This window comes from Anabrus simplex, chromosome 2 (genome assembly GCF_040414725.1).
Source record: "Anabrus simplex isolate iqAnaSimp1 chromosome 2, ASM4041472v1, whole genome shotgun sequence".
In the NCBI taxonomy this organism is placed as follows: domain Eukaryota; kingdom Metazoa; phylum Arthropoda; class Insecta; order Orthoptera; family Tettigoniidae; genus Anabrus; species Anabrus simplex.
Window position 1 is genome coordinate 656870741 of NC_090266.1, and position 23239 is coordinate 656893979.

General features: G+C 41.8%; 1 protein-coding gene across 1 annotated transcript in view; it reads right to left on the reverse strand.

Moving 5' to 3' along the window:
- LOC136864327 (polyamine-transporting ATPase 13A3) overlaps nt 1-23239 on the reverse strand; it is an 869746-nt gene that overhangs the window by 5399 nt on the left and 841108 nt on the right. Inside the window, exon 18 of the mRNA XM_067141161.2 lies at nt 15245-15485. Coding sequence (XP_066997262.2) covers nt 15245-15485 — 241 coding nt within the window. The remainder of the gene's footprint in view (nt 1-15244; nt 15486-23239) is intronic.

Consider the following 23239-nt stretch of genomic DNA (forward strand, 5'->3'; position numbering starts at 1 on the left):
TGGCATAAAACTAGATCGCAAGGGGCTGGTGAACCATCCGGTATAATGTAGAAAAAAAAATAAGCATCCACTAGAAAGACTATTGTACAAATATCAGTTCTCATACACACATTTATCTCGTCGGCAGGCGGGCGAGGGCTGTTTAAGAACGTCCTTACTATGGTGTGCAAACGCACGCAGCATGAGACAACTAAGATCTTCTTGTGTCAGAGGATGGACTTTTACACACTCCAGGTAAATGCAAGTCTAGTGCCCTATTTGAAACCCCAGAGTAAATTTACCTATTTATCACTTCTTAGTCCACATAGTGGGTGGTATAGCTGCCCCTATTGTTTCCCGAACATATCCTGCCTGCTAGGTAGTCCTGTCTTGCGCAACATCTTACAGCAATTTTATGTGCAGTTAGTCCGATATAGATTTCCCAGCATAATGCAAAAACGGTACAAGAGGCAGTAACTGAGGCCTATCTCAAAAAACACTGTACCATTTTATGTAGAGCGGAGTCCAATACTCTATTCATTTTTAGAAATGTTACTGTACTGTACTGTACAAACCATAGCCACTCCTACACCTGTCTCTGAAAAATTATGCACCTGATTCGTCAAAGGGGCCATTTTACTTTGATAGAAAGGGGTGGTAACGGTGCCATAGAAAACGTGGTAAGTTAGGACAAATTACAGACATGTCAATTCACTGCCATTTTGTATAGTCTCATATTGAAATTGATAGAAACGTGTTTTTTCAGTTTTTTATAATCTATAGCATGCAAATACTCTACAGAAAATGTAATTACTAATATTAGAGCGTTCAAAAAGGCATAAAACCGGCATAAGGCTGTAAAACATAAGTAACTTTTCGAAGCGAGAACTTTCGCTCTATTCGTGAATACAGAGTTATAAGAGTTGAACATTCAAGCTAGAAGTAGCTGCGCGGAATTATATATGGTAGATGTACCTGAGTAGGTTATTTGGAGCAGTGAAGGTTCATACTCCTAAGTCACGCCTTTGTAATTTTCATTTCGTACTCGCCTGGGCATCTTTTACGAGGACTTAACTTTTCTGAAGTCTCGGGTATTCTTCTAAGGGAGTTACAATAAATATCGCAACGTAAGCACCGAATACAGATAAATGAACCTGAAACATTATGCAGGACTCATTCAACCAAGTAATAGGTACATACGCTATGCGTAGGGAATGGTTGCAAATATCTGGGCTTCAGGGAGACCGGATTCCTTAGCACACTGCTTTGTTTGTAGCAGGGTATACCTGTCTGCAAATTAGAGTTCAGAACTTGTAACATAAAAGATCAGTTTCGAAGCAATAGCCTGGATTATTCCATTAGTTCAGAGTTTCGAGACCTTCTCTTTGTCGCCTGAAGTGGCTACATTGTATTAATCGCAGCCAGCGTGTGATTATTTCCAGGGATTCAGAGTTCGAATCTGTTCACATTTTAATTGTATTTTTATATTATAATCATAAAGGCATTCGTAATTAAGGTTTAACTTCAAGTCTCAAAAGTCATTTTTCACCTTTACAGAAAAAGCATACATAAGAAAGGAATAATACCTTGCGACTTTAACATGGCAAACGGCTACAACGAATGGAGCGCACTGCACTTATTGTCAACATTATGACACACCCATTGAACGAAGTAACTACGCACGTTCGACTGGAAAAAGGACTAACAGTGGTTTGGACTTCATACGTACGACATGAAAAAGTACATCGTAATATTTGCAGCAATGTGCGAAAACCTATTCTACGTTTAGCGCAGAAGCAAACCTTATGTATTCACAGAATGATTATGTGAATATGATAGGCCTACTACTTTATGGGGAAGTGAGGAAGAATTCACGGTAAGCCAGACGCGTGTATGAAGAACGATTTCCTGCACGAAGGCTGCTAACTGCAGATACATTTCGAGGTGTTGAAAGACTTGCGTGCAACGGGGTCATCTCTCATACATTACCCCCAGTTCGGGATGCTCCAGTGACGAATGGAGCTAACGAGGAAGGTGTTCAAAACACAATTGCGTACAACCCGCATACAAGCTCACGGGCCATTGGAAATTAACTGAACATCAGACATGTATCTATACTGCACTTATTGCACCGCCATAAATTCCACCTCTACCATTAACAACTAAACCAGGAAATTCTCGGAGATGACTGTCAAAAATTGATAGAATTTTCGCAATGGATGTTGCAAAGAGTTGAAACTAGTGCGGATTTCTTAACGGACATCCTCTTTAGTGACGAATCTAGATTTCACAACAAGGGAACGGTTAATTGTCACAACTTCTGTTACTGGAGCGGTGAAAATCCTCACTTGGTAAGGGGACCTCGATTTCAGGTACTATGAGGCGTCATCGTGTGGTGGGAGATAATATAGTCCACTAAACTTTTAGTGATGCTTAGTTTTACGGGAGTGAGGAGTAAAGAGGGAGCTACCCCGGTTCCAGTAATACTGCCAACTGAATGGAAATGAAATCTGAATTGAACCGATGGTATGACCGATCGATATGTATTTTCTAAACCTTAATCATCTTAAGCCAACAACTGTGTCACACACACATATAACATTATAAAACATTTCTAGATGCAAATCTTGTTCCCAGCACGCATTCCTTGCTGTGTAAACAACAGTACTAGTACGTGAAGTGTACGCCAAATATCTCACGGCGATGCATAATCTATTCATAGTCTGGGTTTCAAAGGTTGCCAATGCGAATCTCGAAGATAACCGAGGCCTACCGATTCAGCACTAGGGAGCTGTAGTATCACTGAAGGTTTTGCGTACTATAGGTCACAAGGTAACTGGACCACATTCCTTCGAACGACGCTATCTACAGTTTCTTCGTGAATACGTCCCGCTCTTGAGGATGTGTCCCTTATGACACGGTTAAGGAGATGGTTCCAGCAGGATGGAGCTCCTTCACACTGGTCGTTGGAAGTACGAAACCGCTTGCATAGCACGTATCATGGACGATGGATTGGACGAGGAGGTCCTGTCACATGGCCGGTTAGATCACCCGAATTTATTCCACTAGATTCGTTCCTCTGTGGTTGTTTAAAGGAAAAATATACAGTACCTGCAATATGAGAGCTGATCAAGATTTGGATTTGTCTTCAACAGCGTGACTCAGACGAACATTAACAACGAAATAAAAATATTTATCCTACATCGGGCTCGAACCTCCGACTAACAAGTACCGGTTTCCTCCCGTAACTTTTATCACGCCTAGTTATCACGAGTTGTTTACCGACGTTATGTCAATACTACTTCTAGTCAGCCGTCATATTCTCTGTACAAGAGGATTCTGTGATACAAAACAGTCACGATTCTTTACCGTCGTTCGGTATTGTATCATTGATGCCGATTTCGTTAACACTAATAAAAGAATTATAGAAAGCGTAGTAAGATCAGACATTGCTGTGAGGAGCCATGATGAATATTTTTACGTTAGGCTATAATCTGAAGGTTGCATACAATTGTATGAATAGGGGCAGCTGTACCACGCGGTATATACTACCTCGTGTACCCATGCTTCGCTACGGAATTCTACATTGTGTACGGAATTCTAGGTAAAATACTATATATGTGGTAAGATTTTATTAGATTGCATTGCTCTTAGCGTTACCCGAGAAACACCTAGGGGAGGTCGCCATACGTAGTTTCTCATGTAAAGTCTCTGGGTTGGAGAGTTTTCATTAAAATGGCATGCTGGACTTGGAGGGTTTAAATTATAATGGCAGGCTCCTTTACCTACAGCCAGTCAAGTGAATTCTACTGCCGTTCAAATTATATTGTCCAAGGTGGTGGTTGAAGTTTGGTTGTTTTATTAAACCTCCTTGTAAACAACATTTTCTCTCGCTCCTGTTGCTACTGTAGCACAAGGCTGTCAGAAGAGCTTACTCTTGAGCTACGTGTAACTGGCTATGGAAAAAAGAATCATTCCTTTTAAAGACGGAAATGAGAGTATTTACTGCAGGAAACTCTGCTCTAAATGTTTCTGCAAGTCTACGCCAGGCATGGGCCTGAAATAGTTATTTTAGGCACTAAAATAGTAAAATAGTTTTTAAAGGTCTAAATAAGCATTTTAGGGCACTACAAAACTTAACTGTTAAGACCTTTAACATGAAACTTCAACAAATTTAAATATGTTCATGTAATTTCTTATGGAACAAAATTGGCATTTGCCTTAAAATCCCAGGTCTATAGTGTACAGAGTCCGCTCGTGGATGTAATGGGGCCCACTACTAAAACTTCTAACTTACCAAGATCAGAATCTTTAAAAAAATGTATTTGGCGTTAGACCAGTATCAGACCAAACAGCCAGTTGGATATGACAATATGCTGGTTTGAACTTTACTATTCGTTACAAGTCATTGTCACAGTTTGGAATACATATATAAAGACGTATGTTGCACATCACATTATTATCACATACATATCCATGTTAAATCAGTCAAATTTGTAGACAAGTTTTTGTTACATAGTTCCCAATAATAGTATACACGTGCGTCTTCAGTCGCCAGTAGTGTACTTACACAGGTTGGTAACTGTTGCTTAGCGTGAAGCAAAAATTGTAATCAACACATTTTGCTGTTTGTGATAATGAGCACATGCAAAAGAGACTGTTTATGTTCTGAATCGACTGGCCATTACATGAACAGTATGGTGTGTCCACTACGTTGGTGCGATAAAGGGGACTTCTAAAACTTCCGTGATTGAATCGCATTCGCGTGATTGTCGAGGTGAATCGTTGTTGAGTATTCCATCATGCGAACCAAGGACGTCGCGGGGGGTTCTGTTCGATCACTGAGTAAAATTTACCGTTCTTGCTCTTTGTTTCCTCCCACTTTATTGTCCACTGACCACAGGCTCTTTTGTATTTAATCATTGTATAATCGATTAATTTTCTGAGAGTATTCATGACCTGGCCACTGACACATGCTTCTTTCGCTAAGGCATCTACGTATACATTATGTGGTATCCCGATGAGGGCTGGGACCCATACGAAATTTACTCTCGAACCACGCCTTTAGAGTTCAAATGTTTTTGAATAATACTGACGGGGTAGATATTGGGTTTCTGGAGGATAAGCGGTGTAGATGGTGTGCAAAGGACGCTCAGTGAATTGGCAAGGATAGAGATACTTTTACGGTAGAATCGTCTGGCATATTTGAGGGCTTCTATAATGGCAATAGCTTCTGCTGCATAGAAATGTGCTGGCAAACGAAAACCTTGAGTTTCATGTCTTTTGACAATAAAATACACATCCTACACCGCTTATTGGTATTTTTGAGCCATCAGGATAAATCATAACAGACGAAGAATACCGGAAAGTCAAACCATCTTGACATAATTGCGCCAATCTGTGATCTTTTTGAAGATATGTTAGTGATCTCTTCACTTCCATAGGACTAATTCAGTGCTCAAATACAATATCATATATATTTGCTGTAATTTTTTGAGTCTGTATATGTGACACTTCGCAGCAGGAGGTATCTTTGATTCAAAGAAAGCCAGTTTTCATCGTCTGCTAAGTGTGGTAGTCTTCGAAGAGATGTTAGAATTATTGAATTTTTAACATGAACTTATCTGAAAGAAACTGCGCACCGATATTTAAGGGCATTTCTGCGGCTTCTAATAGAAAAGCATTAGTTGGCGTGGTTTTCAAAGCCCCAAGGGAAATGCAAATGCACTGAAATTGAAGGCTATCTAGTTTATTGCCACTGAAATAAAACATGCTTCCATATTCCACCTTCGAGCGAATCACCGTGAGGTATAGCACTAGTAGTATAGATGGATGTGCTCCCCACGAAGTGAAAGTGCGTAGGATATTGATCCCATGTTCCAATTTTTGTATAATATTTCGAATGAGCAGCCCAAGTGAGTCGGGTATCATGAAACAGTCCGACGAATTCGGTTTGTGGTTGAACCAAGATGTTGTGTGATCCCAGGATGAAGTTGTAAATTGGTGGTTGAATTCTAATTTTTGTGAATATTACTGCTGAGGAATTTATTTAGAGAGAGTTCTAACCCATGTTGATGTAACCACTGATTTACATGCTGCATAGCATCAAAGACGACACTTGATAGCAGGTATGGTCGTCACTGAAGTAAAGATTAATAAGCCGTCAGCATACTGAAAAATGCGAACTCTAAGAGGCAGAATATTATACAAATCTCTGGTATAAATGATGTTTAGTATGGGACTAAGTACTGCACATTGGGGGAGTACTTCGCTCGATCGTCATGGTCCGAGAAGTCTATGGTTATGATTAATGTCATCTAATATGCATAAATTGATATATACCCGACACAAAGGTTGGAGGCAATCCAAGAGCTATCAGTTTGTCCATTAGTAATGGTATTCGTACATTGATACACAGCTGATAGGTCCAAAAAGAGAGCAGTAAGGTAGTGTTTATTTAGAAAAGCTGTATGAATCGCTGTGGTTGGTATGGCATGGTTATCATACGTACAACGACCCTTGCGGAATCCATTTTGAGCAGAAGGTAGCAGAGACCATGATTCTAGCCACCAGTCTAAGCGATTTTTAATCATTCTTTCAATTGCTTTTCCAATGCAGGAAGAAAGGGCAATAGTTTGATATCCTGCTGGATCTCCTGGCTCTTTTCCTGGCTTGAGGATGGATACTACAATTTGCGTCTTCCGTGACTCAGGTAGGCATTTCTGAAACATAAGTTCACTGACAATCCTGAGGAAAAGATGCAATGTTATTCGTCAGGTAGGTGATGTAACATGGGGTATCGGATCTCATCTATGCCCGGTGCTGTATTGGCGGAGTTCTTAATGGTCATTCGGAACTCGATTGTAAATGGTGAACAGAGGACGTGTTAAGATAGCTCTTCATTAAATGTACACGGTGGATAACTAGATGATGGTGGCGTAATTTTATCAGCAAACTCTTCTAACCAAGGGGTATCAAGTACTATCCTGAGTACTATAATTTCTGTTGCGCAAATGTATGCGATGCCATACTTCTGCTATTGGCGTTTCCTTATTCAATGTGGAGCAGTATTTTTGCAAACTCTGTTTCTTAGTTTCCTTGAGAAATAGCTTAGTTCGAGTAGAAATCTTCTGAAAATGTAGGTATGTTTTTTGGGTAGGATGTGTTCGGAATTCTCGGAGAGCCGTCCGCCGGAGAGCAATGGCTCGGGAACAATCAGCGTTCCACCAAACTGTTTGAGTGTTGTTCTGATCAGGTGGTTTTCTCAAGGGGATAGATATATGAGCAGCACGTTCCATTATCTCTACAAAGGTATTATAATTGTCCATGGCAAATTTCTGCGCCGGGAAACAGTGTGTTTCGTGAAATATTCTACGCGTAAAAAGTGTCCAGTCTGCACAATTGATATTCCACTTGCTTGATGAATATAGTGACGGGTTACTCCTAGTAGAAATATCGATGTTTATAAGTACTGTATAGTGATTTGAACCAAACGGATCTTAAGTACATTTCAGTGAGTGATTGTGGCAATGACGGGAGAGCATATTGTTGTATGAACTGCCATTGAACAGTGATAAGGATGGAACTAGTGTTGGTGAGCCGTCATTCAATATGGATAGATTGTAAGTGTTGACTGTGCCTAAAATATTGCAACCCTGTCGGTCGGTGAAGGTGAAAGGATACGTGCTGCAACGAGTTATAGACTAGGATGTACCCCCACTGTGACAGGCAATACCTTAAAAGGATCTGCGTTATGTATGAAAAATGCTGCTCCTCCTTTCCCCTCGAACTGATCGTCTCGTAGAATATCAGAATTTCTAAATCTTATAAGTTTTGATTCGCTGAACTACGTCTCGGAAATCGCTGCCACCTTTATATCTCTGTGACGAAGTTCATGCTCTAAACTTCCCTTATTAGCTATGGCAGATCTAGCATTCCACTGCAGGACCCTAAGACCCAATGAATTTATTTAACTAGATATTAATTCCCTAATGACAAGGGGATTTTCTATGGGCGTTGTCTGAGACGAGGTGATTATATGCATTATAAGTTAGACTAATTCTTCTATAATGAAGTTATTTCGATTGATGGAATGATCAAGAATGTTATGCGGACGAGGAGGATATTGGTTTTGCCTAATAGGTGTAATTGGTAATTGTTGAGGAGCAAACACTCGGTGTGGGGGAGGGTAAGCTGGGGAGGGAGGGGGAGTTTCTTGGCGGCGAGTAGGACGTAGAGTGGAAACTGATGGAAGTTGTCCTTGCGTAGGCGCGGCATCATGCGGTGAAGGTAGCCGTTGTTCCTGTTGTCCTCGATATGATGGACGGGTTAACTGTTGTTATGATTGCAATGATGGCAGAGCTCTCTATGATACTGAAGATGAATTTTGTAGTGGTTGTGTTGGTAGGAGAGAATTCTTCACGGCTATTGTATTGTGGTACAGTAGCAACCACCTGAGCGTATCACTGACTTTGCTGCTCAACTGATGAATGCATAGGAGGTGTGTTATAAGCATTTGCCATTTTCATGTAATGCTGTCTAATGTGCACCGAGCAGTTCTTATCTGAAGCAAAAAGTTGACTTCGACAGAGAGCACAACCAACTTCCGTGGTATCAACACAGTCTTCTGTGCAGTGTGGACCCGCACATCTATTACAGCGCGCTACTCTTGATTTACATTGACTTTGACGGTGGCCCAAACGTAAACATATGTCACACTGCACTACGGTGGCAGCATACTGTTCCACAGCACCGAGTTCCCAATATAGCTATATGAGTGGGGAGGGACTGCGATCGAAAAGTTACGTCACACACTGGGATTGCTATAACTATCTGGATTCGTATGTGATATTTTGGTATATCTCTTAATACGCCCAGCTGGATATGGAGAGGCAATTTCTTCTAAAATTTCCTTCTCGCTTAACGCGGTGTCGACATTTCTGATTATACCCTGTTTATGAAGTTTGGAGAGTAAGCTTTTTGATTCCTTCGTGAAAAAAATCACATGGTGCAATTAAATTTGCAAATCCTGCCGTAAGAGCTACAATTTTTAAACTATTTTTTTTTCAACAGAGCTGATGTCAACCACTTTCTAAAGGCATTGTTATGTTAAAAAAGCAGTTTACCTATCGACATGGGATTCGTTGGCCAACTTTAACCTCCAAACTTTCGACGAAAATACAATACGGGCCATGTCTGTGCGACTATATTGTCTTTACTTTGATAGGTAGGCGCTCTCTCATCAGAACTAAGCTTATTTCAACCTGATTAGTTACTCGCACGTCTTTGACCGAGTGATTGCCAGATATCTAAGTACTGGCGTCTGACATATTCATATCTATCATTTTTTTTGCTAGGGGCTTTACGTCGCACCGACACAGATAGGTCTTGTGGCGACGATGGGATAGGAAAGGCCTAGGAGTTGGAAGGAAGCGGCCGTGGCCTTAACTAAGGTACAGCCCCAGCATTTGCCTGGTGTGAAAATGGGAAACCACGGAAAACCATCTTCAGGGCTGCCGATAGTGGGATTCGAACCTACTATCTCCCGGATGCAAGCTCACAGCCGCGCGCCTCTACGTCTATCACCTTTTCTACTTCGTTTATGCTACAATTAGACTGTCCTACAATGTGTCCGCAAAATAGTTTAGCTGGTTGATTAGGTACATCTACACTATTATCCAGTAATTTCCTGGGTTTCCCATGTTCACGCCACGCAAATGCTGGAACTGTACCTTTCAAGGCTATGGTCGCTCCTTCGCACTCCTAGAGCCTTCCTATCCCATCGTCGCCGGTAAGACCTATCTGTGTCGGAGCGACGTAAAACAAATCGTAAAAAAATAATGTCGTGTGATGGGCAGAATATTACCTTCAGATGTGAGTCCCTGTTGTAGTGGGGGGGTATTAGTGCCCGTGTTCAGAACTCCGTGATATTATTGCTGGTGCTGCTGGTGCTGCTGCTGCTGCTGTTGAGAATAGCATACTAACTGTTCGTGATCATAACTGGCAGGTGCTTTTTGAAGTCTTGATGTTCTGTTCGAAAGAGTATGGTTCACTGAGTCTAACAGAGGCAGCAAGTCTTTCCCATAACATGTCTCTAATGCCAACTTCATTTAGGTAATACTATAATATGGCTGACCTCCTAACTTGATACTGAACTTGTCCATAATTCACTGTATTAAAGTATACAGTATGTTTATTTCACTAATGAAATGTTTATGTCCGAGGATGGTTTCACTGCCGCACCGACAAGTCTCACTAGCTGTAGCGGAGTCTCTTCAACACGAACTGGATCATAAACTTGCCCTCTCCTTTGCACACGGCGTCCCGCAGGTGTAAGTCATTTTCCTATCGTAATTTACTTTGGTTGTGTCTAATAAAGTTCAGCCATTCTGTTTCTATCTTGATTAATATTGATTAAGGAGACTGCGACAGAGTAAGATGATGTTTTCTTGACCCTCTCTTTCCATGATTCGGGAAGAATAAAACTCAGAATCTGTTTTCTTAAGAGGGGCTTTAGAACTTGTATCAAGCTAGGGGATGTTGATGGAGTGTCCATCATCTTCACGGCATAACATAAAAGGGTACTGAAGAGAGTTTTAAGCACGGCGAGTTTCACTGATTCGCACAAAATTCGTGTCTCTGCTGTGAAGAACGATGTTCCCCTTTTCAAACTCCTGCCCCACAATCAGAACAGACCCCACACTCCTAGGTGCCTTATATCGACTCAGCTGGTGGTTTTCGGTCTGCATGAATCACACCCTTCAACTACTGACCTTCTGGGGCAGTCTCCATCGCTGTTTTAATATCTCGTACATAAAGACTGTGATATTGCAGACGTTATTGAAGTCGTAACATTAACCAAAGCTTAGAAACAGGAAGATATTGGACCAAATTTCGGACTTTTTCCTCATTGCCAACAAAATACTGTATATTTGTAAAAAAAAATATTGGAATTAACTTGTAAACTTTGCCTTCAATTTTAAAAGTCGGCATAAAGTTTTCCTAGTGTACCTCCTAAGGTGCAAAGGACGTCATATTAAGACATCCGTTATACTTTCCAACGTTTCTCAAAAACTGATCAGACTCAGGATGATGGATTAGAAAGGTGGCTGTGTAGAGGATGAGGGGGCTCTTCAATAGGAAGGAGACGTACCTTTCCCTTCAGTTTATTTTGCGTGACATCACTTGATATCGACTTTCTGGCCAAGAGCAACAGCCATTCCATTACTGCAATCTGTATTGCAGTCGTATTTGAATCCCGAGGAAGATTTTGGTTTCCACGGGATCAATCGTTTATATTCATTGTATCTCCCACAGCTTTTTGAATGTATTCAGGAGTTTTCTTAGTTTATTTCCTAACAGACTCCCTATGAACTTAATCTTAATTCTATCTATGAATTTAGCACGGCGCTTTTATCCACCGTATTCATTGGATAATGGAATTTTGAACGGTTTTTCGAGCCAGAGGGAGAATGTAGATCATCAGACACAACACAAAGATACTTATTTTTAGGAAGATGATTTGTGAAAGGAAATTTATTGTTTTGTCATTTGCAGAGTACGAACAAAACTGATGATGATGATACTTGTTTTAAGGGGCCTAACATCTAGGTCATCGGCCCCAATGGTACGAAATTGAGACTAAATATAAATGAAAATTTAAAAGCCAAAAATTCATCCACTGATCAGAATTCAAAACGTGGAGATTAAGAATGAATGGATGAATATGAATTTAAAATAATCAGCGGATTCAACTCACAATACTGAAAGTTAAAAATAATTCCAAACTCGATCCACTGACTAGAATTCAATCAACTTAAGACAAATCAGTGGATCCGACCCGCGACCTTCTCAAAAACCATCTTAAAGCAATAGTATTACTTGCTAAGGGACTGCTTCCAAAGCACAGTCCTGAATCGATGATGCTCGTTGTCTAAAGAGGGCCGAAAATCCAGGTCATCGGCCCCTCATAATGGTACCGTACTTAACACTAGTAAAGCCATGGTATTTCTCATGTTGCGGTACTAATCACAAGTAACGTAGACTCACGGTGTACCACACATTATGGTACTATACTACTCACGAGTACTGTTCGTCGCACAGGTAACTCAGGCCTAAGGTGTTTCTCATATAATGGCGCCAGTCGTAAGCAACGCAAACCCATGGTGCACCTCACATGGGTGTAATAATCACAGGCGCCGGTATTCCCGTGGTGTTCCTCATAGTGGATACTAATCACAGGCAACGCAGACCCACGACGTCACTCCTATAGTAGTACTAACCACAGGCAACGCCCAGACCCGTGGTGTTTCTCGCATAATGGTACTAATCACAGGCAACGTAAGCCCGCGGTGTTCCGCTAATAGTGGTACTAAGCACAGGTACTGGAAACCCACAGTGAACCGCTCTCTGCTGTTACTGAACACAAACATAGTGCGTACCTAACATAGTGGTACTACTCGCAAGTAAAGGCGATCCATGGTGTTCCCTGGGTGTTGGTACTAATCACAAGTAGTTTCATGGTTCTAGTTCAGGGATGGCGAACCTTTTCCAACTAGTGTGCCATTTTAAGTCTGGTTTATTACTATTATCTGTTGACTGTGCCACTTGTTATTTTCCATTAGGGGATGTCTACAACCCCCCCCCCCTCCGGGACTTCCTTTATAAATTTCCGATTATGTTTCATAATATGTCATTTATTTATTTATTTATTTATTTATTTATTTATTTATTATACATATATCTGGTAAATACATTTGATTGCATGTTCCGTGGGGTTGTGCCTCACTTATGGCCACGGCGGTTTCCTTCCCACTTGTACGCCAATCCCATTTTCGCCGCAAGACCTATCTATGTCGGTGCGACGTAAAACAAATTGTAAAAAAAAAAGTTATTAGATACAAAATTCAAAAGTACTAATATTGCGAATGGATTTAACTTCCACCATTAGCTTCATTATCATTCCATGTTGTAGTTTGTATGCTCAACAATTAAACTAATTTCTCCCTCATCACATTTCCATAACGAAATGGAAAATTAAAAAAGAAAACAGGTATCCTTTTTTTGTAAGGTCACATTCTGCTTTCATCAAAACCTGCATACATGTGGGAGTTATCCAAATTAGCTTTCAACTGCTCCGAAACTTCTTCACTCATTTTTAATATTCTATCGTTGACAGCAGTTCAGCTGGCTGGCATTACTTTAATTCTGTTAATTATTAGTTGTTAGGGAAGTTTTCAAATAATGTGTCGGACGTCAATAAGAAACTTTGTTTCAACAACTCACCGTCAGAAAGCGGTTTCTCATGCATGCTGTGCTATGCAGTGAGACAGTCGCACTGATATTATTCCTTGGCCGAAAAGATGATACAAAAGAATTAGTTTGTTTTGTGCAATGTTCGATAATTTGTTAAACGAACACTCTTCTTTCTTTATTTGAAATGGAAGAAATATTCGAATGATCAGTCTTGAAGTTGCGCTTTACATTAAATGTGGGGGATACAATTGTTTTCGGCAACATCTTTTTATCAGTCCGAATTCCCTTGGCCAGAGTTCTTGAAAAATACGGTCACCGCCTTTGTTAAGTTTCTGCTCTTTTCGGCGACCTCCGTATACAAACCCACCAGAAAACGACACTACTTCACTTGACTTTCGGACCTATCAGTATAGCAGTGTTGCCATATTGCACGTCCGAATGGAACTAGTATTTAGATCTTCGATATTATTTCTTACACGTGAAACTTTATACGTATTGTCTGCAGTGCAAGACGTATATATAAAATATTATTATGTTCATGTGGTGTGCCACCGAAATAGTGTTCACGTGTCACCTAGTGACACGCGTGGCATAGGTTTGCCATCCCTGTTCCAGTTCAATCGTCCCTTGGTCGCCCCCTTTAGTCGCCTCTTAAGACATGCAGGGGATACCGTAGGTGTATTCGTCTGCGTCCCCCACCCTCTGGGGGTGGACAAAAAACCTGCAGCGCTCATTACATTAAGTGATGTAAGGACAGGGCTTGCGATAGCGCGAGTGGATGTGAAGGGACATATTATTGGGTTCAAAATGCGATGACATCACGGGAGCAGAACACTCAGCTGGCTATTCAGGCTGTATTATCATATTCACTTCACGATACACAACCAGTATATTTCACCAGCAGCCAACATTTCGCAGTGGATGGCGCATCAGGTGGGAAGGGACGTGTAAGCCTAGTACTCAACCATGGTTCTGCATATGTTTCTACACGGCATCATAGTAAACAACTGGAACCGCTGCCAGTTGTTTCAAATGTGCTGGAGGACACTACTCCGCACCTGAGGCGCCAATGAGGTAGCGAACAGGAAAAACAAGACCAGTCTCCCTTCGCAGGTAACAAAACTGAGTTACCAATAGCAACGAGCTCTATGCCTAACGAATCCTATTATGGAAAAGGAAAAAATAGAGTCAGCTATGAGAAACAGTTGCTATAGTATACTGGAGCTGTAGGTAAACAGAAAGGTAGAACAAATATAGCGTCGTGACCAAAATGAGTCTGGAAAAGTGAAAAACCATTAAAAATAAAACAAGATGCGTACTACTAAAGTTGCTTCAAGGAACAGTATAAAGCTGGCCGATAGAAAGCAAAAGCACGTCTGATCGGAATATTGCCGTAACCGAGATAACTGACAATGAACACCGTGAAAAGGTGAATTTCCCCATTTCCTCCGAAATGTCTGCGTATCTTACGCAATCCGCCCAAGCGGAAGTTGTAATGCTTCAGATCGCCTCGTTCCTGAGGCTGTCAACATTTGCTCTCTAGCTCTTGGACCGTAGGCGGTGGCAGTGTGGTGCGAATATCTCGAAAAGTTTTCGTGTTCAGGCCTTGAAAAGCTCCAGAGGGACTTAGAGATTTATACCTCGCATCATTAGTCTTAAAATGATCTCTGTCTTGTCCTTGTACAAGTTCGATTTTCGCCTACATTATCCCATGTTATTGTGTCAAAGGGCATAAATCTAGAGTAGAAGCTGAATTTTGAAAAATACTTTCTTAGTGCACCTCTAGAACAAAAGATGAACCTATGTTCCTAATTTCAGCTTTGCAGGTATTTTAGATCTGGAGATTCCGTTATCAGATGTTATGATTATTATAGAATTATTTGCATACAAATATATAAGAGGAGCAAGGAAATGTCGTTTAGGTCCAACAACAAAGGAATGGAATAGGCCAAGAATAGTTAAGACAGTTACTTGCCAATCTCAGAACGCCGAAGCAAGCACAAGCACTTACCAACATAGTAGCCCAGTTCCTTCAGATCCAGGACCAGTTGCTGCTTTTGGTCAGAACTCATACGAGCGAAAACAGCTCCTCGGGTAATGATCTTGGGTAATAGTTCTGGCAACTCGTCTCGGATTACACCCCATGTACGACCAGTCAGGGCAAACCTATAATCTGTATTGCTCTGGCCACCAAGTTCTGCGTCGCCTTCTTCTGGCACAAAACCGTTGTTCATCACACCCAATTTGCAATCCTGAGAAAGAAAATAGACATGATATAAGATTCTTATTATTAATATTTGCTTTCCGTCGCATCGACAAAGACAGCGACGATGGGACAGGAAAGGGCAAGGAGTGGAAAGGAAGTAGCCGTAGCCTTAACTGAGGTACAGCCCCAGCATTTGCCTGCTGTGAAATTGAGAGACTACGGAAAACCACAAGATTCTTTTTAGGACATGATACCGATTCATGAAAAGGAAGTACGAAGCAAGACCTGGACGTAATCTAATCCTGGGTTCTCGATCCCATGGACGTCCAGTTTTGCTGGCACTGCCTGGTGCAGAAAGGTTTTTAAATAGAAGTGTCAAAGATTTAATGGACTAAACAGAGAACCCACCAGTTACTTAGCAATCATAACACACAATGTTGTCTTACGAAGTCTAGGGAAATGAATAGCGCACCATTAACATCGCGCCACACCACAAACACTAGGGTAAAGGTGAAAGATACCAACGTTATAAATATAACCAACACATCAATCGCACATGATCTTTATTTTATCACTAAGGCAGTCTCAAACGGCTCTTCTAGTTCGTAACTAGAGATGGTAACAGGTTGCGCGTTCTATAATAAAATAGATCAGACAGGAACAGACTGAAACAGAAACAAAATAATGCTCAGAATACGTTTTTAAATATCAGAGTAACTACATACTTTATGGCCGGACTGAGTAGCTCAGATGGTAGAGCGCTGACCTTCTGCGTTCAAGTAGGCAGGTTCAGTCCTGGCTCAGTCTGGTGCTATTTGAAAAAGCTCATAAGACAGCCTCGTGCCGGTACATTTACCTCCACGTTAAGGTACTCCTGCGGAACAATATTCCAGCACCTCGGTGTCTCCGAAAATCGTAAAATTGTCAGTGGGTCGTAAAACCATTATGATTATATATATATATTATTTGTCCGGCTCCATGGCTAAATGGTTAGCGTGCTGACCTTTGGTCGCAGAGGTCCCGGGTTCGATTCCCGGCAGGGTCGGGAATTTTAACCATCATTGGTTAATTTCACTGGCACGGGGCTGGGTGTATGTGTCGTCTTCATCATCATTTCATCCTCATCACGACGCGCAGGTCGCCTACGGAAGTCAAATCGAAAGACCTGCACCTGGCGAGCCGAACTTGTCCTTGGATACTCCGGGCACTAAAAGCCATACGCCATTTCATTTTTTCGTTATCATCATTATCATCATTATCATCATTATTATTATTATTATTATTATTATTATAATAAACAAGTACATCTTCATTGTATACCGTTATGCCTTTCAGCGTTCAGTCTGCAAGCATCTGAATTTACTAATCGCCGCACAATCCTACATTTGTAACTAGTTATGTGGCCTCGTTTAGTTACATTTATCTCTTATCTTTAAATCATTGGAAACCGAGTCCAACCATCGTCGTCTTGGTCTCTTTCTACCCTCTTGCCCTCCATAACCGAGTCCATTATTTTCCTACGTAACTATCCTCCTCCATTCGCCTCACATGACCCGCCATCGAAGCCGGTTTATGCGTACAGCTTCATCCACCGAGTTCATTCCTAACAACCTTTTATTTCCTCATTTCGAGAACACTCCTGCCATTGTTCCTACCTCTTCACATCAGCAAACATTCTCGCTTTCATGTCTTACTTCTAGCTTATGGATAAGATATCCTGAGTCCACCCAGCTTTCTCTCTCATACAACAAAGTTTGTCTGAAAACAGACCGATATGAAGGTAGTTTAGTCCGGGAGCCGACTTCCTTTGGTTGTCTCAAAACTCACGGGCTAAGATTAGTACCAAATGTATCAAAACTCACGACTACAAACTGGTAGCTAAAGTAAACATTCTAATGAGACTCAAAATTCACGACTCCTGACAGCAGGTGCTTGCGATGACCCCAGGAGGGAAGCGATGCGCGGTGACTCACGCTGCCTTTCAACCCATGTTTTTCCACCCACTTGGAGAATGGGATATCCGATATAGCCTATTCTATTTTCTCTTCTTTATCTGTTTACCCTCCAGGGTTGGATTTTTCCCTCGGACTCAGCGAAGGATCCCGCCTCTACCGCCTCAAGGGCAGTGTCCTGGAGTTCAGACTCTGGTTCGGGGATACAACTGGGGAGTATGACCAGTACCTCGTCTAAGCAGCCTCACCTGCTATGCTGAACAGAGGCCTTGCGGGGGATGGGAACGTACCATCCAGGCATTTGCCTGGAGGAGAAGTGGGAAACCACGGAAAACCACTTCCAGGATGGCTGAAGTGGGAATCGCACCCACCTCTACTCAGTTGACCTCCCGAGGCTGAGTGGACCCCGTTCCAGCCCTCTTACCACTTTTCAAATATCGTGGCAGAGCCGGGAATCGAACCCGGGCCTCCGGGGGTGGCCGATAATCACACTAACCACTACACCAGAGGCGGACATCCCATGTGGTGTTAACAGGAATTATCATCCTACCACAGACCAAATTCTCCAACACTGATCTTTACTCAGATAATCTGGTTTGCGTCATCGAGCAGTGCACAACATGGAATTCATTTCTTCACATTCAGTGTACAACGGTTATAGGTTTTATAAGCATCGAGAAAACATGTCTGGCGAAACCTGCCGTGTCATCCGCGTGTGCTGGTGAAGTTATAATTGCAAGCGACAATAGTGTTTTAAGTGAAAGAGCCTGCCAGTGCGTACCTGATGAAGCAAGCCTCGATGTGTACAAAGCAGTCAGCCAGGCCAAGAAACTATTTCGCCAAGAACATGGATCATCGGTTACACAGGTAATTAAAACATTTTTATTTTTTACAAGATACACTGACACAGACAGGTTTTATGGCGACGATGGGATAGGAAAGGGCTAGGAGTGGGAAGGAAGAGGCTGTAGTCTTAATTAAGGTACAGCCGCAGCATTTGCTTGGTGTAAAAACGGGGAAGTACGGAAAAACATCTTCAGGACGGCCGACAGTGGGTTCGAACCCACTATCTCCCTGATGCAAGCTCACAGCTGCGCGCCCCTGAACGCACGGCCAACTCACTCGGTTTTATTTCTATTAGGGTCCGCAGACAAAACTAAACACAGTTATAAAATAGCGCACGTATCTGTACGTGCATTTTACCTAAGAGCTAACAGCATGTTATCTGTGTCGTTTTAATAAAAATTAGGCCGATGACCTAGATGTTAGGCTCTTTCAAACAACCATCATCAATAGAAATTGTTTATAAACCACATTGGTACATTTGTTCCGAGTCTGTCAGTACTTAAAGCATGTTGGTACTATTGGTTATTACCACAAGTTAGGTACGAGATGGTAACGATAGTATGTTTTGTTTTAGGTCTACACAGAAGAATTTGAATCCTAGCAAAGAGGATACCTCAGTTTTTCCAATGTAAATATACCCTACAGGCACCGAAATAAAGCCCAGGGAGTCCAAAAAGGACCAGCACATCGGAACTATATTAATTTAGATAAAGCCACACTACGCATGGTCGATGGTAGCACATTTATTCTTGGAGACAACAAGGATGGAAAAAGAATGTTAGTATTTTCAAGCGCAAAGGGAAGTGAATGTGTGAAAGCGTATAGGACATTTCTAATGGGTGGTACTTTTATCAAAAGTTCCAGCAGTCAGTTTTCACAGCTATATACGATACATGCTGATCTTGGAAGAACCAGTGAGGAAAATGTGAAACCATCACAAATCCTGGGAGAATTAAAACATACAGAGTGTACCAAAACTCGACGGCAAAAATGTAGGAATGGATTCCTCACAGAGAGAAGTAAAGAGGTTATGACAACATGGGTCCAGAAACGTATACTTACAGATTTATTCAAACTTTGTCACAAATTCATTTTAGTAATAATTTACATATCCTCATTGAATCACCCAATCTTCTCATCAACAGAGGTTCGCCATTAACATCTGGGCAGGCATTGTTGGTGATCGCTTGTTGGGACCCTACGTTCTTCCGAATAGGCTTACAGGACAGAACTACAGGAATTTCTTGCGTACTGCATTGCCTGATTACTTGCAAGACATGCCACTTGCATCGCGTCGACAAATGTTTTTCATGCAAGATAGTGCTCCCGCACGTTTTAGACTTCTGCCCGCAGGTACCTGAATATCCATTTTCCTGAGCGCTGGATAGGTAGAGGAGGACCGATTGCTTGGCCACCACCAAGTTCACCTGACTTGAACCCCCTGGACTTTAACCTGTGGGGACACGTTAGGTCTCTCGCGTATGCGACTCCTGTTCCTGATGAAGCCACTTTATATGAGCACATTGTGACAACCTCTCAGGCAGTACGCACTACACCAGGCATTTTTGATCGCTTGCGTAACTCCATGCAACGACGAGTGGAGGCTTGTATTCAAGCTGAAGGTCGTCAATTTGAGCAATTCCTCTGATACATGGTCAAAGTGTTTCAGCTGCCGTTACAGACGTACGGTGTAAATGTACAAAAGTTTGAATAAATCTAAGCATACGTCTCCGGACCCATGTTGTTGACCTTTTTTTCTTTCTATGTGAGGAATCCATTCCTAAATTTTTGCCGTCGAGTTTTGGTACATCCTGTATAGTTGTGTGTGCCCAAAGAATCAGAAAAGGTGTTGATAGAGAAATGGATCTCCGCGAACTTAACACCTGTGATATTTGCTCCTCTCCCTAACAAGACAACAGAAACATACGCTAGATTATTTAATGAGATCCCGGAACAGAACCCGAATGAAATAAACGTCGACTTTGAAGCAGCCGATATCGAAGCAATAAAATAAACATTTCCTTTTGTCCATGTGCAAGGATGCTTCTTCCATTTATGTCAAAGTCTCTGGTGAAAGGTCCAGGAAGTCAGTCTCACTGAAGCCTACAATACAAATCAGAAAATCCGACAATCAATCATAATGTGTGCGGAATTTGCCTTCCTGCCGCCTGAGGATGTAACGCCCCCGAAGATCCAACATTGACGGTATTTTTTGACTACTTTGTAGACCATTGGCTTCAAAATCCACCAGTGCCCCTGAAAATTTTGAACTGCTATAACAGAAGACACAGACCAAACTAATCTGTGGAAGGGTGGAACCATCAAATAATGTTCTGGAAAGACCTCACCGTCCAATAAAAGACTTGAAAGGACTTTTACAAGAAGCTGAGAAATCAGATAAGATTATGAGGGCGGAGTTGAACCTGAAGCGTTTTTTAAAGGATAAACTAATACTATCAACTTTATAAGAGGATCGAACGAAACAAATAAATAAGAGGAGACGAGAGACATAGGTGCATTTCTGGGAGTCGCGTCCTTAAAAGGGGTTAAACAGAAAGTTAATCTTCCTTGTTAAATTAATAATGTAAATATGTAGATGAAAGAAATGGAAATAGTAAGAAAGGACCAATCGAACCAAATTAAGCATACTAAACCAATTGACAGAAATATTAATAGTAAAATTAATATAAAAGTACACCAAAATTCATTAACAAAGACTAAGCCTTACAGCGGCTTATAGAACTAGCCCTTAATTTGGAAGTCCGAGTGCGGTTATCCGCGTGGGTCCTTGGCGTCCGCGGGTTTCTCAACCTCCTGTCGCATACACTTTGTGCGAGGCTACACGACAGTGCCACCTGTTTTTGAGAGAGGTGCCAATTTACAATATGGCACGCAGTTCCGGCTGGCGCTAACAATGGACCCTGTCGCACAATTCCGATTACATTTTCATATATCTACAGCAGTTACGTGGGTAGGGTGTAGTGATGGGAAAATCGAATACAAAATACTCGCTTATTCGATTATTCATTTGAAATTCCATTCGAATGACTAGGGAAATCGGATAGTGAATGCTTTCAAAATAATCGAACGAAAGTAATCGTAATGTCACTGACTCATCAATCTCATCACAGGGAAATCAAAATCACGTATCTCATTTCCCTTACAGGAAGTGCACGGGTGGGACGAATGATCTGTGATAGGCTTTCCAAAGCAATACGAACTCATATTCCACACGTATGAATGAGTCATGCACTCAGATGCCGGGACTTAAAATGCAAAGATTAAGGGCCCTTTCACACGATCCACTGCTTGCCACGCCACTCCACTCCACTCCACCAGAGGTGTGGTAAAAGGCCGGTAGCGTTCACACGAGACACTTCGTGTGGCGCAACCTCCGTCCACTCTCGTCAACAGCAGGCTGCTGTCGACCGGCCTGAAGTGTCTTCCACACTGGGCGACCGGAAGCTCACTCGTCACTGAATCAGATTAGCTCGTTCAGACAGTCAACATATGAGCTACAAGTTCGAAGATTTCGTTTCAAAATGTCGGTTCCATTCATAGATACTGAAAAGTTAATAATAGAAATACAAAATCGGCCTTGTCAGTGGGATTAACGAACGACAGACTATTCAAATAAAATAAAAGGCTTCAAATGTGGAATGAAGTTTCCCATGAAGGGATTCCACTTTCTGCCGAACTGGACAACTCCAAAGAGAGAGAAGTTGATATCTACAGTAATAGGCTATATGTGTTATATGTTAACAATTTTCGATATTCCAATAACATGGGTCATTGAAAAATAATTAATTAAGGCTTTTTAGCAGTCTTCATTTCAAAAGAACTGCTTCCAATTAAATTACATAATAACATTTTCTTATTCGGACCGAACACGATAGCCACAGTTGCTTATGTGCCGCCATTATCCAGTATGCGGGAGATAGTGGGTTCGAACCCAACTGTCGGCAGCCCTGAAGATGGTTTTCCGTGGTTTCCCATTTTCAATCCAGGCAAATGCTGGGACTGTACCTTAATTAAGGCCACGGCCGCTTCCTTCCCACTCCTAGCCCTTTCCTGTCCCATCGTGCCCATAAGACCTATCTGTGTCGGTGCGACGTACAGCAACTTGTAAAAAAAAAATCTTATTCGTGAGAACTACCAGTCTTATTTACAGAAGGTAGGTGTAGGTAGCAAGGCCATACTGGTAGCTCACTAAATCAGTCGTTCAAACGGTCAACATTGTGTGCGTCACAAGTTTGAAGTTTTTGTTTCAAAATATCGGCGGAATACATTTTCTTATGTTCGTGCCCTGACGCTGTAAACTTGATTCAAGGATTGACAACAATTCAAACAAATTTCCACTCATACGAAAGTAATTAAGGAACATTTTTAGATCATTGGTACGTTCATCTAGAAGAACGATGAGTTCCTCGTTCTAGGCGATATGAATTCAATGGATGGACCCAATGAACCTTAGTACTGTTCTTTCACCTCAACCTTCTTTTCGGAAGAATAAAAATCCCAAGGATAATGTGCGCGTCCATGGACCAGATTCAAACCGAGACGGAAATATGAGGTGGGGACGAGAAGTTGCCGGTAAGTTGACGGAAGTGGACGGCAAGTGTCTGAGAAGTGGAGTGGAGTGGAGTGGCGTGGCGTGGAAAGCAAGTGGACCGTGTGAAAGGAGCCTTATAGTGCACCACGCGGTTATTAGTGACTACACCAGGCGAGTTGGCCGTGCAGCGGCTGTGAGCTTGCATGCGGGAGATAGCGGGTTCGAATCTCACTGTCGGCAGCCCTGAAGATGTTTTTTCCGTTTCCCATTTTCACACCAAGCAAATGCTGGTGCTGTACCTTAAGGCCACGGACGATTCCTTCCCATTCCTAGGCCTTTCCTATCCCATCGTGCCATAAGACCTATCTGTGTCTCTGCGACGTATCATAATATCATAATATATTGTTTATCGGAATTAACTTAAGTTCTAGGTTTTTATTCCAAACGCTG